Source organism: Leptidea sinapis, chromosome 24 (assembly GCF_905404315.1).
Source record: "Leptidea sinapis chromosome 24, ilLepSina1.1, whole genome shotgun sequence".
NCBI classification, from domain to species: domain Eukaryota; kingdom Metazoa; phylum Arthropoda; class Insecta; order Lepidoptera; family Pieridae; genus Leptidea; species Leptidea sinapis.
In genome coordinates, this window is record NC_066288.1 from 7,757,802 (window position 1) to 7,771,553 (window position 13,752).

At 36.7% G+C, this 13,752-nt stretch overlaps 2 protein-coding genes across 2 annotated transcripts; both read right to left on the reverse strand.

Annotated features, from left to right (window-relative positions):
- Window positions 1–984: 984 nt before the first annotated feature.
- LOC126971803 (radial spoke head 1 homolog) lies at window positions 985–9,227 on the reverse strand. The gene is made up of 5 exons (XM_050818228.1): window positions 9,119–9,227; window positions 7,930–8,080; window positions 6,369–6,565; window positions 3,346–3,625; window positions 985–1,248 (listed from the first exon to the last, which is right to left on the reverse strand). The coding sequence occupies exons 1-5, from the start codon at window positions 9,164–9,166 to the stop codon at window positions 1,016–1,018; spliced, it is 909 nt and encodes a 302-aa protein (XP_050674185.1). The 5' UTR covers window positions 9,167–9,227; the 3' UTR covers window positions 985–1,015.
- Window positions 9,228–11,388: 2,161 nt separating this feature from the next.
- On the reverse strand, window positions 11,389–13,752 carry LOC126971790 (coiled-coil domain-containing protein 85C-B). Its single transcript, XM_050818208.1, has one exon. The coding sequence runs from the start codon at window positions 13,397–13,399 to the stop codon at window positions 12,161–12,163; it is 1,239 nt and encodes a 412-aa protein (XP_050674165.1). The 5' UTR covers window positions 13,400–13,752; the 3' UTR covers window positions 11,389–12,160.

The window sequence follows — 13,752 nt, forward strand, 5'->3', positions numbered from 1 at the left end:
AATTTCGAAAAACACTTTCCCCTTATTCATGGTCCGCTAACTTTAAACAGCCGCTAAGGAGTGTTTTTTCTCATTCTGACTCAGGTCAATAGAAGAAGACAGAGCGAGGATTAGCAATGCTTTAAGTTACCAGACTATTATGACTAAGGGGGTTAATAAACAAACGTTATTATAAGAGTATATGTTATAATATTATACTAGCCGTTCCCGCCCGCTTCGCTGGGCGAATTTTAAAAGGAAATAAATTAAATTTTATTAATCTTATTACAAATACACTAAAATAAGTAGCCATAAACCATCTAGGATAAATTTCGCAACGAATGGTGGTAGTTTAATGTCGATACGATCAGTAGTTTATGCGTCAAAGAGCCTTAAACATAGACCATTTTCATTATATGTAATAGATAGAAGATAAACTAATCAAGTATTATAATAAATTAATATAAAAAAATATAAATGTATGTTGCTAAGCGCAAACACTCGAAGTTCATTATGGCAAAGCATAATATTATGTAATAATCACAACCATCATGTTCACGAAGCATCCTTACACACACAATGCAAATTCAAGCTCTAAAGGTTGATGCAATATACTATAATTTATATTTTTACAGTTAATTCTTTGTTACTTTTTATGAAATATTTAATATTATTTAAACACGATTCATATATTGGATGCAGCACCTTACAAACTAATTTGTTATGTATATTACAGCCATTGTAAAATACTCTATTTGATTGAAAACAGTGGCCGTCGTTAAGTTTCTTGTATGTTCTCCCGAGCTCTACTATTTCCGAATGTATGGTACATTCATTAATTTAATTATTATTTAGTGACGATTCAAAATCGCTTAGTTCAAGCCTAATTGAATAATGTTTATTTGACTTTGACGGTTTTCACAGTTTTCAGGACACAGTTAAAAAACACATCCTCACTATAGGTACCATGATACTACGGAAATAGTCTTAGGGAAATATAAGAGATAGACACTTTATCACATTTATTTTAAGCTTTCTATTCAGTGCCCTCAAGGAACTGCTGCCTATGCAACAGCCATGAGTCATTATCATTTCCGCCTTCCTCTTCCGGAGTCACTGAGGGCGGCTCAAAGTGCATCACATCGGTTTCAAAACTGCCCGCCGACAACGAAGGTAGGGAGTCGTGGATGGGCAGAGGGACTGCCTCCGGCGGCAGGAACTCGGCCATGTACGCGGTTACGTTTCGCGCACGCCATGTTGCTATTTTACCTGAAACATTCTCATAGTTACAGTTACATACAAACATACATATAATCACGCCTCTTTCCCGTAGGGGTAGGCAGAGACCACTTCTTTCCACTTGCTACGATCCTAACATACTTGTTTCGCTTCGTCCACTTTCATTATTCCTTTCATAGATGCTCTTCGGTTTAGGGAACTCTTGACCTGGCCTTTTTTCAAGAGGTCCCTGATTCGATCTCGAAACGTCAGCCTAAGTCTACCCCTTCCAACACTTTCATTCACACTGGCCTTATACACTTTCTTCATCAATCGTTCTTCATTCATTCTCTCGACATGTCCAAACCATCTCAGCATACCTTTCTCAATTTTTGTCACAACATCTTCTTTCAGACCACAACGTTTCCTTATCTCACTATTTCTTATCCTGTCACTCAGCTTAACTCCTATCATACTTCTCAACGCTCTCATCTCAACTGCATTTATTCTGCTCTCATATTTCTTCTGCCATACCCAACTTTCACTTCAGTACATGTGTGTTGGAACCAACACTCCCTCATGCACAGCCAAACGAGCCTTATTAGACACCTTCTGCCTGTTCATAAAGGAGTGCAAAGCTCCATTCACCATGTTTTCTGCATTCACTCTTCTTTCAATATCACTCTCATACTTTCCTACTGTCATACTTTCCAGTTACGTTACATACGTTACAGTTACAATGAGTATATATTTTGGGGGTGGAATCAATGCAGTTTTATACACATATAAGGACATATCTTATTCGCAGTCTGATAGCGGAACGAACAAGTGTGCTTAAAGACAACTTAGTCGTCTGTCAACTGTCACTGTCCGAATCAAACCTGAACTGAATAAATATTTTACATTGCTGCTTATTGATTAATAGATGCGGCAATGTATATATACAGCAGTCGAAGGTTTGGTAATTTGTGGCATGTTCCAGATCTCGGCTTCCTTCTTATATGACGTGATTTGTGTATATGTAGATAACATCATAAGGCCGGAAGATGCTAAACGCTTAATATATCTTGATAGTATAAGATTAACAGAAATCGGATTAAACACTGGATTGTGACTTTTTTAGAAAACGGAAGTGACGAGCTATACAGTCATCTGATGGTAAATGTTAGCCCTGCCCAATGTAGTGCAAAAATGCAGTGCGGCTCAAGATTCTTGATTGAACCCAAAATTTTGTTGTGCATGAACTGCACAAATTACTTTATGGCCTCCGCCTTAAAGCGTTTAAAGAGGTCTTTTGCAGTATACCAGGGCCAGACGTTGACCCTTTTTTACACCCTTTTTTAATACCGCCTTAAAAATTAAATAATGCATTTTATATGACGTGTCGCCACGCATATCTGTCGTTCTGAAAATCTGAATACATAAGCCATTAGTCCAGTAATTCCACTAACTACGGCGCTCTGGAGAACTATTATGTGTTTGCTGTCGTCGCGAAATTTTCTATAATGTTTTTTTGTTCCGATTAGGATTCTTGAATAAATCAAAATTCAGAGCGGCATTGTAATTGATATCGTCACATTGAGACATAAGATGAAAGATCTTACTAGCCCAGTAATTAAGTGAAGTAATTAAATGAGACCACATTTATTACACAGCTAGTGAGCAAACACAATACTACTTGATGGCAGAATAAAGCGTTCTGTGTCTTATCTACCAGTGGGAGGATACTTTGCCCTGGATGCCGGCTAAATTATGGGTACCACACGCCTATTTCTGCCGTGAAGCAGTAATGTGTAAGCATTACTGAGTTTCGGTCTGAAGGGCGCCGTAGCTAGTGAAATTACTGGGCAGATAAGACTTGACATCTTATGTCTTAAGGTCACAAGCGCAGTTGTAGTGCCGCTCAGATATTTTTCATTTCAATAATCCTGAGCGGCACTGCATTTTAATGGGCAGGCGTATCAATTACCATCAGCTGAACGTCCTGCTCGTGTCTTCCTTTATTTTCATAAAAAAATCTGGAGTTTGAATAATTATACTCCGTTTAACGATAACTATGGCTAAGGCAGAAGCAATTTCTCCTCCGGACCTCCTCATTTCTGATTCGATCTCACAGGATGCAGAATTTCCATTTAAATATAATCATACCAATAGTTTCATCAATCTCAATCTCTTCTTCGCCCTCCTCCATCTTCTCTTCCTTAATTTCTTTATCCTCCTTTTCTTCCTCTCCTTCTCCAAACTCTTCCAGGTTCGGATCTTTCATGAGCAAATAGAAACCATGTTGCATGCAGTTCGTGTCGAAAACAAAGCATCCAGTACCCTTTGGTTTGCCTCTTGTCCATGAACCGTGGTATCTTACCCGAGGATACATAATCTGACCAGGACCCTCGATTTTTCCTTCGACCCAGGTGCCCATGAATTTTATCTGAAAAAGAAACGGAGTACTTATGAATTAATTACGAAATAATAAAGCACTCACCAATTAAAACGGTAATTGGTAAATGAATATGTGTATTCGTGGCTAGCGAACATGACAAAAATGAGCTGCTTGTCACTCGATTGTCAAAATGTACTAAGATGTGCTGAATATCAACAAACATACCGATCATCTTCAGAGACCTAACGGTAATACCAGAGGAAATTGCAATAGTGTTGCCGACCCTATAAAGACTTGAATAAATTAACATATTTAATTCAAAAACCCATAACACAAGGATCGGGGGTACCCTGGTAAGAGTCAACGGATCTGCGTATTGTGCCACAGATGCTATGAATATAAAACTTTTATTTTGTCCTATAATATCCTGAAAGACCAAATACCACTTAAAATCTGGCCACATTATATATAGATATAGTAGTGAACCCGACAGACGTTGTCCTTACACACGTCTTAAATTTGGAAAATCGGGTCAGCTGTTAGGAGGAGTTCACTAACATACGCATGAGCAGTAAAATTATATTATATGGACGGAATTGAGAATCTAAACCAATCTCAAATTCACTAGAACACACAAAAAATTCATCAAAATCGGTCCAGGCGTTTAGGAGGTAGTTCAATTGTGAATCTAAACCATTCTCGAATCCACCTGAAGACACAAATCAATCTTAAATTCACTGGAACACACAAAAAAATCATCTAAATCCTGCCGTTTAGGAGGAGTCTAGTTACAACAGACGCATAAAAGAAATATATATATATAAAGATTTTCATTCAACTACCTCTGTATATCCCCGAAAGGGATAGGCAGAGACGTATAGGTACCCACATTTGTACCACCCAGCTATATTTCTAAGTCCCACATAACGAACGGCTAGTGCGTATAATGGACATAACTTCTGGGTCCGTTATGCTACTGACAATTTCCTCACATACAAACACATTACCGCTTGCAAAATCGGGAATCAAATCTGAGACCTCAAGCACAACAGGTCACATTTGCTACCGCTGTATACTTAAATATGTACTCGTATATAAAACTAGCTGACCCAGCAAACGTTGTATTGCCGACTTTAAAATCGCGATACAAAAGTAACTGTTGATCGTAGATGGGTGAAAATCTGAAGTTGTATGTATGTTTTAATGCCACATTATAAAAAAATAAAAACAAAAAATTTCGTCCAAAAATTAAAAAAAAAAAATTAAGGGTGAACAACCCTTATTACTTAGGGGTATGAAAAATAGATGTTGGCCGATTCTCAGACCTACTCAATGTGCTCACAAAATTTCATGAGAATCTGTCAAGCCGTTTCGGAGGAGTACGGGAACGAACATTGTGACACGAGAATTTTATATATAAGAAGAAGATATAAAATTGGAGTGTCTGTTTGTAATATTGAAATAACCGTTTTTTACTACATTTTTAATATGAATATTTTATATATTCATATTAAAAATGTACATACACCAAATAACATTTTTTACAATTTTTGTCTGTCTGTCTGTGTGTTCCGGCTAATATCTGAAATGGCTGGACCGATTTCGACGGGACTTTTATTTGCAGGTAGCTGATATAATAAGGAGCAACTAAGGCTACGTTTATTTCAGATAAAATCTTTATTTTAGATAAATAAAGTAATGTTGCCATGTCCAAGAAACGGTCTAACTCTAAAAATGATTTATATGGCAAAACAACGTTTGCCGGGTCAGTTAGTAAAAAATTAATAATATAATAAACTGCAGTGGACAAAATAAGCAAAATATGGAGAAACAGAAATATTACAAAACCCACAAAGACCAGGCTAATGCGAACGCAACTTTTACCCATATTTTTAATGTCGCTGAAACGTGGACATTGTGAGTGGTTGAAAAGAAGAAGAACTCTGGAAATATGGTACTGCAGAAGGATGCGTCGGGTATCGAGAATTTCGTACAAACGTTTCGATACTCCAGGAATTAAAAATTAAACAGCGTTTACCTTCAAAATTGAAATTAAAATATTTTTATTCAAAATCACTTATACACTACTACCACCCAATCAAAAAAGACTGCCTTAGACCTGAGAAGAACGGGCGCAACAAACTCGGCGGGCTTTGTTTATAAAAATATGGATTACAATGTAATATCGTACAATAAACATTTATAATAAAAGAGCCTGAGGGTGTTCACTTCATTCCCAGTCTGTAGGTACAAAATTCCATACTTACATCAAAGTGCAATCCCGCATACTCGCCTTCTATGGACATGTATCGACGAAGCAGCCAGTCCATAGAACTCCTTGTCACCTAGAAGGCATTAGAAGGCGTGGAAGGTCACCTATGCGATGGACCGACCAGATCAAATCTGCTGTGGGCTGCCCCGTGCATGAGTGTACATGAATGATCTCTAATAGAGAGAGATGGCAAGAAATTGTGAGCGCATTACATCTGCACATATTGAAACTTCTTGACAATCACGACCGCTCTGTCAAGAGTGGACCGAGCCGACCGAGAAGAAGAAGAAGATAATAATGATAACACAACGAACATAAAGAAGTTTCACTTGAAAAATGCATAAAAAATATCTATGCGTACCTATCGTATACGTTCGAGCGCTGTTTGCCTAAAGTGTTGGGAATACCTCGCCTTAACGAAATAATAATCAAAATGTAACTTTAACGCAAAAATCTAATGTACAAAGTTATATTACACGCGTTTTAATCATTTAAAAAGTGTTTGTATAGTATAATTACCTGATACTCAGAAAAGAAGTAAGTCCCCAATCCGTGACGTTTGCCTTTGAACCACGCTCCCTCGTATATATCACCATTGGGATAGTAATAGGCACCAAACCCCTGCTTCAAGTCGTGTCTCCAGTCACCTTCGTACTTTGAACCATCAGGGTATATCATTTCGCCGACACCATATTTCATAGCTTTACGCCACTCTCCTATAAACAATAATTCAATGTTTGGTTTGTGTTTGCAATGTACAAGGTTTATTAATAAGCCGTCAAGAGGAATTTAATACATTAAAGGTACCTCTTTGTCTTACTTTCTTTTTATGACAGTACATCGGAAAGACGTCCACTGTTGAAAAAGGCCTCCCCCAACGATCGCCATGACAATAGGTCCTGCGCTGTACTTATCCAACCTATTTCGGCGGTCTGGACCAGATCGTTCATTCTAATAGGTCGTGTTATATTATCTTCATATATATCAAATTCTCGTGTCACAATGTTCGTTCCCGTACTCCTCCGAAACGGCTTGACCGATCCTCATGAAATTTTGTGAGCACATTGAGTAGGTCTGAGAATCGGCCAACATCAATTTTTCATACCCCTAAGTAATAAGGGTTGTTCACCCTTCAAAATTTTTTTTTAATTTAATTTGAAATTTTTTGTTTTTAAAAATACATACAAATTCAAATTTTCACCCATCTACGATCAACAGTTACTTTTGTATCGCGATTTTAATATCGGCAATACAACGTTTGCTGGGTCAGCTAGTAATATATATAAATTACGTGGCACATTGTTTGTCCGCGTGGACTCCTAAACTAATGAACGGATTTTAATGGGGATTACTTCATCAAGTGCAGTTTAGTCCAACTTAAGACAGGATAGTTTTTATTTTGTTTTGAGACCCATAATTATTTTTTATTCCAATATTTGTTTTGTATGGACATATTTTCTATGGTAGAATTTATTGACGCACGGTTTGACAGTTCTGCTGTGAAACAATTTCATTATAGTTAACAACAGTGGCCAATGACGTTCTATACATAATATAGAACGTCATTGACAGGGAGCATATTTTACAAAATAATTCTTGGTGTTATTGACAAATTCATAAAAAAACAGTATTTTATTTCTTATGCACAGAACAACGTCTGTTCGGTCAGCTAGTAATATATATAAATAATAAGAAATGAAATAGGCTCATAATTGAAAGATAACTTAAGAACTAAGTATAGGTACATGGCAGTACTATCACCGCCCCTATTTCTGCCATACAATATAAAAAAAAAATCTGTCGTATTTTCAACCAATAATCTAGCCACTTGCTATTTATAAATGTATCACATTGCTTGACATTTATGTGTATAATAAAATGTACATACATAAATACATATTAATTAATCTATCACCGGCAAGCACCATTACACCCTTATGCTCGTTTGTCCAGTTCCACTAAACGAAAGTAACCTAAATTGTTACATTTAAAACAATTTTAATTATAATGCATCTAAAAAATGGCCAACTTACAATTACCAAAACCCCAAATCATATATAGTTAATTAGATAAGTCACACCTTCATAGCGAGCACCATTCTTGAAGACGTAAAGTCCTTTTCCGCTTCTCATACCCCGACAGTAGCAGCCCTGGTAGAAGTCTTTATTGGGCAGAATAGCCCAACCCTCACCATGACGATCACCTGCAGCGTTTCTACCTCCTACGTAAATCTGGACAAAATGTTACGCGATATAAGATTGCTAGTGAAAGTTTTCAGGCGTTACCGTTTTGCAGGTTTAAACAAATCGACACAAAAGGATAATTTTAGTTTAATTAAGAAATATGGAAGCTGATATTCTAAATTACTGGCTGCAAATTAATGAATACTTTTAAAATATATTGAAGCGGTGTAGCCATGGCTTATCCATCCTATCGTGGCAAGCCGTTAGCAGAATAGATACCGTTGATTATCGGAGATTGTAAGTGCGGCAATGAAATAAGAAGAAAATATCAAAACAATAATTTACCTAATCGCCATATAACGTTCTTTTTGTGGTGATTTAAATAACGAAAATCTATGTTTTGATTCTGTGGCGGTATCAGTGCTGCACCCATAACAATTTCAGGTTCAAAGTTGTTTATTTGTAATGCGGTTAAAAAAATTGCGTAAATGTGCATTTGGTTTTTCTATGCCTCTTGTACTATATGAAATAATAACATAGTAAAGAATATCTCTCCAGGCAGACCGCATATAAAGAACAAAGAAGATATAACAGTGGGAAGCTACTTTGCACAGTTTCGGTCTGAAGGGTGTCATAGCTAGTGAAATTACTGGGCAAATGAGACTTAACATCTTCTGTCTCAAGTTGACGAGCGCACTTATAGTTCTCAGAATATTTGGCTTTTTCAAGAATCCTGAGCGGCACTGCATTGTTATGGGTACGGCGTATCAATTACCATCAGCTGAACGTCCTGCTCGTCTCGTCCCTTATTTTCATAAAAAAAAGATATAAGAACATTTTTCAATGCCCTTAAGTAAGTTTCTGTCACAAAAATATATCTGAACTATAATTTAAAACTAATTTTATTAATGAATTGTATTTCACTTTATAACAATCTAATTCATAATATGGATACAATATATTCAAATACTACTATTTAAACTGTTCTGTAGTCTCAAGATCATGTATCAAATTATTTTAATAATAAATATATGTAAGCATTTAATTCATAAAAATAATGGATTAGTTAAAAAAAAAATTATTTACTCCAATAGTGTCCACATCTTCCGGCCCTTCTCCCTTTTCTTCTACCATCTCTTACTTAAAATGATAATGCAACAATTGCGGCAAAATAAACAATTTACTGACATTAATATTTAAAATGACATTTTAATGTCACAGTTGTTTGTCATTACTTTTACTTTATTTTACATAGAATATCTATTAAGCTAAAGAGAATTAACTACTAAATTGTATACATTTTTAGTCTGTGTCTGTAATTGCACATATTTTTTGTTTTTTTTTTTATATAATAGATAAACGTTTTATGAGTGACTGACGCCAATTATACGATTTTTAAATTTTTGTTTATCTGGCTGTCTCCACGTCCTTTCATAAGTCAAAAACGGCTTACACAATCTTGATTAAAATTGATTTTTAGTAAGATGTTGTTTTGTTCATAATAAAAGAAACTTTTGCGGTTGGAATTTTGTAAAATCCGTTCTTTGATGACCTGTACTCGCCGAACGGAATATTTATACCAAATTTCATGCCTTATGGTTCCAGAGATATCGTGATGAGTCAATACATAGGTGAAAATCTCATATAAATCAAAATCAAATCAAATCAAAATCAGTTTATTCACGTAGGTCACGGAAATGACACTTATGAATGTCAAAATAAAATAAAAAATATTTTTCTTATTGAATCTACCGCTACTTCGTAAATGGTTGAGCTAATGAGAAGAAGTAGCAAGAAACTCATTGCCTCTCTTCTATATCAAGATTTACAGATCATTTCAATTACAATATAATATGTAAAATGATGCAACAAACACACTCAAACGATATATTTATATTAAGATGCATGTCTGTATTCTGCCCACAACTTTATCCGTGTAAATTTCGTAATCACACATGTTGGAAAAAATCCCAATATAATATACCCTACGGTCTTTCCTGCACAGGTGGGGCGTTGGCTAGCTATAGACTTTTTATTTTTATCATTCCATATGTGTGTTCGTTTGTGTGTTCCAATATAAGTCTGTCATTGTTTATGAGAAAAAAATATTTGTGTGAAGTATAATGTCGATTGTTTCAATATTATTTCAAACAATAACCGGTTGGGAAGAACTTGAGATGGCAAAATGGGTGGCCAAAGCTACCCTTTTCTGCAATAAAATTTTACAATTACCCTGGTGGTTCAATGTGTTGAGCATAACAAGAAGTGGCCAGGAAGCCATTGGCACTCTATTAAATTAACATAATAACAGCCTCAGTAAATTACATATTTTTATATAATTTGTTCATGGCAAACAATACAAAAAAATGTTAACTCGAATGTTTCAACTAATTTGAATAAATTAAAATAAAAAGTAAATAAATAAATTTTATGAGTTTAGCATTAAGATACCTAGTGAATGAAATGAAATAATTTTTTTAAACTGTAATAATAATGAAAAAAAAAAATATTGACTAGAAATGACATTTTCTTAATCTGCTCACTTGATCGAAATGATTTTTAATATCACTGAGCAGTGCATTAATTACAATGCCCTTGATGGGAAAGGTAAAGGGTTTAGGGTCTTTATTCCTATCCCTGCTATGTACATACAGAATAGATAAGAGTTGGCAATGATACACCATTCTAAAATCAAATATCATAAAGTGCATTATTGCACTTTTAAAAGTTAGTTAACTTCCCCAGTGCCACAACTACAGAAGCTCATCCGACGAAGCCATAAAAAACAATTACATTGTTGTGGGTTGTACAGTTTTTATATTATCACAGCACACGAACTCTCCTGCCACACCAGAGGAATCACAGGAGCGTTGCCGGCTGGTTTTAAGCCATGTCGAATCTATAGAAAACACCGCGTAAGGCAGTCCATTTCAAAGTTTGGTCGTACGTGAAAGAAAGTTCCTTGAAAACCGATCAGTGGCATGAGGTTTGTGCGATGATGGAATTCGGAGTCGAAATACTAACATCTTCCTTAGTTCTCGTCTTCTATTTGCGTCTTACTATATTTATGGCTGACCTGAAACTTGACATATTTGATGGGGTATACTTGAAACATGAAATATTAAACATAAATTACTGGGCAAATGAGACTTAATATATTATGTGTCAAGGTGACGAGCGCAATTGTAGTGCCGCTCAAATTTTTTGGATATTTCAGGAGTCCTGAGCAACAGTGCATTGTAATGGGCGGGGCGTATCAATAACCATCAGCTGTACGTCCTGTACGTATAGTCCCTTATTGTCATAAAAAAAATGCAATTACATAATTAATACCATGGGTATAAAAAAACGATCAATAAAACGTCATAATATTTAATTCGGCAAGTCATCAAATAAATTAACAATAATTACTTAAATTAAAATTTATATAAACATTCAATAGGCTTCGGATGAATTTCAGATGCAAAACAGAACACACAAATAATTGAGATGTACGTCTTTTAGAAGTCCGTAGACCAGTTATTAATATAGTCACAGAATTACATCTACAATTAGTTTAGCCTCATTCTCTTACCCTGTATGTGAAATCGTGCTTTTACTTCATAATTTCTCATGTATATTTGGTTAAAATATTTAATGTTATAGTCTTCATTATTTGGTTATTTGGTTTAAGACTGTTCTGTGTGAAACCTACTAGGAATATGAAAATCATAGCACTTATTCACCACATATCTACAACTTACAAATAATAATCTGTTTGATAAGTCACAATACTAAAATAAATTAAAAGAAAAACTTCTTGATAGGTAAATTAATAAATAATTTGTACTTTAAAGTTACTGATACACGTTTTGAAGTCATATATTTTCTCGCAGACTGGAACCGTCTCTGTAGCCTATAGCCATAGTTTAGAAATAATAACTTAGCTCTGCGGTGAACAACACAAATAACTGCGATCAAGGTCAGGTTATATTGAGTTCTGTAGGTCACGTTGAGCCACTTGGACTGTTCGACCTCAATGGATTGAGTACCAACCGACCACTGCATACTAAACAGGTTTTCACTCACTTTTCAATGGGCAAGGAAGTAGCATAATAAATTCCTGCAATGATTCCGTTGTAACTGGTATCAGCGCGGCGGGGCCTGTGGCGGACAGTCTTCTAATTTCCCCCAGACAACATTACACATCTCCCTCACTAACGCTTGCTCACCAGTATCTAGGTCAGGTGCTGGTCTTCTTCGTTCTCTCTCCACTTGTTCTCTGACCTCCAAAACCTGCAAAGCTCGCACAACTGCTTCTGGTCTTTCATTGAACCCCGTTCCTAAGCCCTTCTCAGCCTCTAATCGCCGCACTTTTTGCTCCAGGTCCTTAACGTATTGAACGGTACGCTCGGCTAATTGAGGATGTGTTATTGATATGTTCGAGGGAGGCGGCCTTGATACTTCTTCAGCATTAGTTCCGCTACTGCTTCCGTCTCCTTCGTCTCTTTCCCTTCCATTCGCCCTTCCACAACTTACACATGTTCCTCTATCTCTTTCTTCATCTAAGTAAAGGCATAATTCCTTCAACTCTAAGTTATCTCGAATGAGCTCTTGTTGTTTATCATCAAGTTCTCTCAGCTTGTTTTGATAAGCTGACACTTCCTGTCGCATTACTGATGCAGTGTACCTTCCGAATCTTTGCCACTCTCGTGCCAACTTGCGTCCCTTTTGTCTGTCGTCATCTAAAAAGCAACATAGATCACGTAGTTCTTGGTTATCTTCACTGAGCCGACGATTGGTTTCCTTCAAAGCTTTGATTTCATCTATCAGTGATTGAATGTGACGTCTTTGATCTGTCGACTGTCGGGTACCCTCCGGTTCGACACGCTTTGTAAACTTAAGCATATCCGCTGACCTTCTATGTAATTGTTCCTCTTCTAAATTCCTTTGCAGACGTTGTGTATCGTCAGCACTTCTCGCCCTGGCAGTACTTTCAACAGGCTCGTGCACAAGTGCTTTAGTAACTATCTCCCCTGGTGGTCGCTGCATGCGCAAAGCAGCAGGCGGCACAGGGTATCCGATTGGGTATCCCTGTAAATAAGGTGGGTATGAAAGGCCCGGGTATGCCGTTGGTACGCCTTGAATATTGTAGGGATAGTGAAACTTTTGATCTAACGGTGCTTTACCAGCATATGGTTGCTTGAACTCTTTAGCAGATGTTTCTATAGTGGTTTGCTTGGAGCCCGCAGCGACAGGTGGTGGGTGATAGCGCGGTGGAAAGCTGACCGGTTCCGGCGCCTGTTTGCCTACTTGTTGTTTGTGTTTATTGAACTGGTCCGCATTCTGGCTGCTGGACATTGTTGAGGTCAACTCGTTAGCAGTCATCAACAAACCGTGTATCACACTTATACATTAACATTTCTACATCACGATTGCGTTCGTGCAATTGTTGAGGCAACATGAGTTCAACGATTGAGCCTTGAATGAATGGTGGGGAACGCGGAACGCGGCCGACCGTGTACTTGTGTAGGCTGTGCCGCGACCAAGACGTAGGCCGTACACTATACAATATATAAACTCACTAAACACTTTTCACCGTATTCAACACTGAATGCATTATTAAGTAGAGTCAACGGCAATCACTTTTCGATATTGTTTTCGCGAGGTTATGTTTATAATGTGTGTTTGTTTGGTAAGAGTTGACGAGCGCACACGATGCGCGTGTTACCATCCGCCGA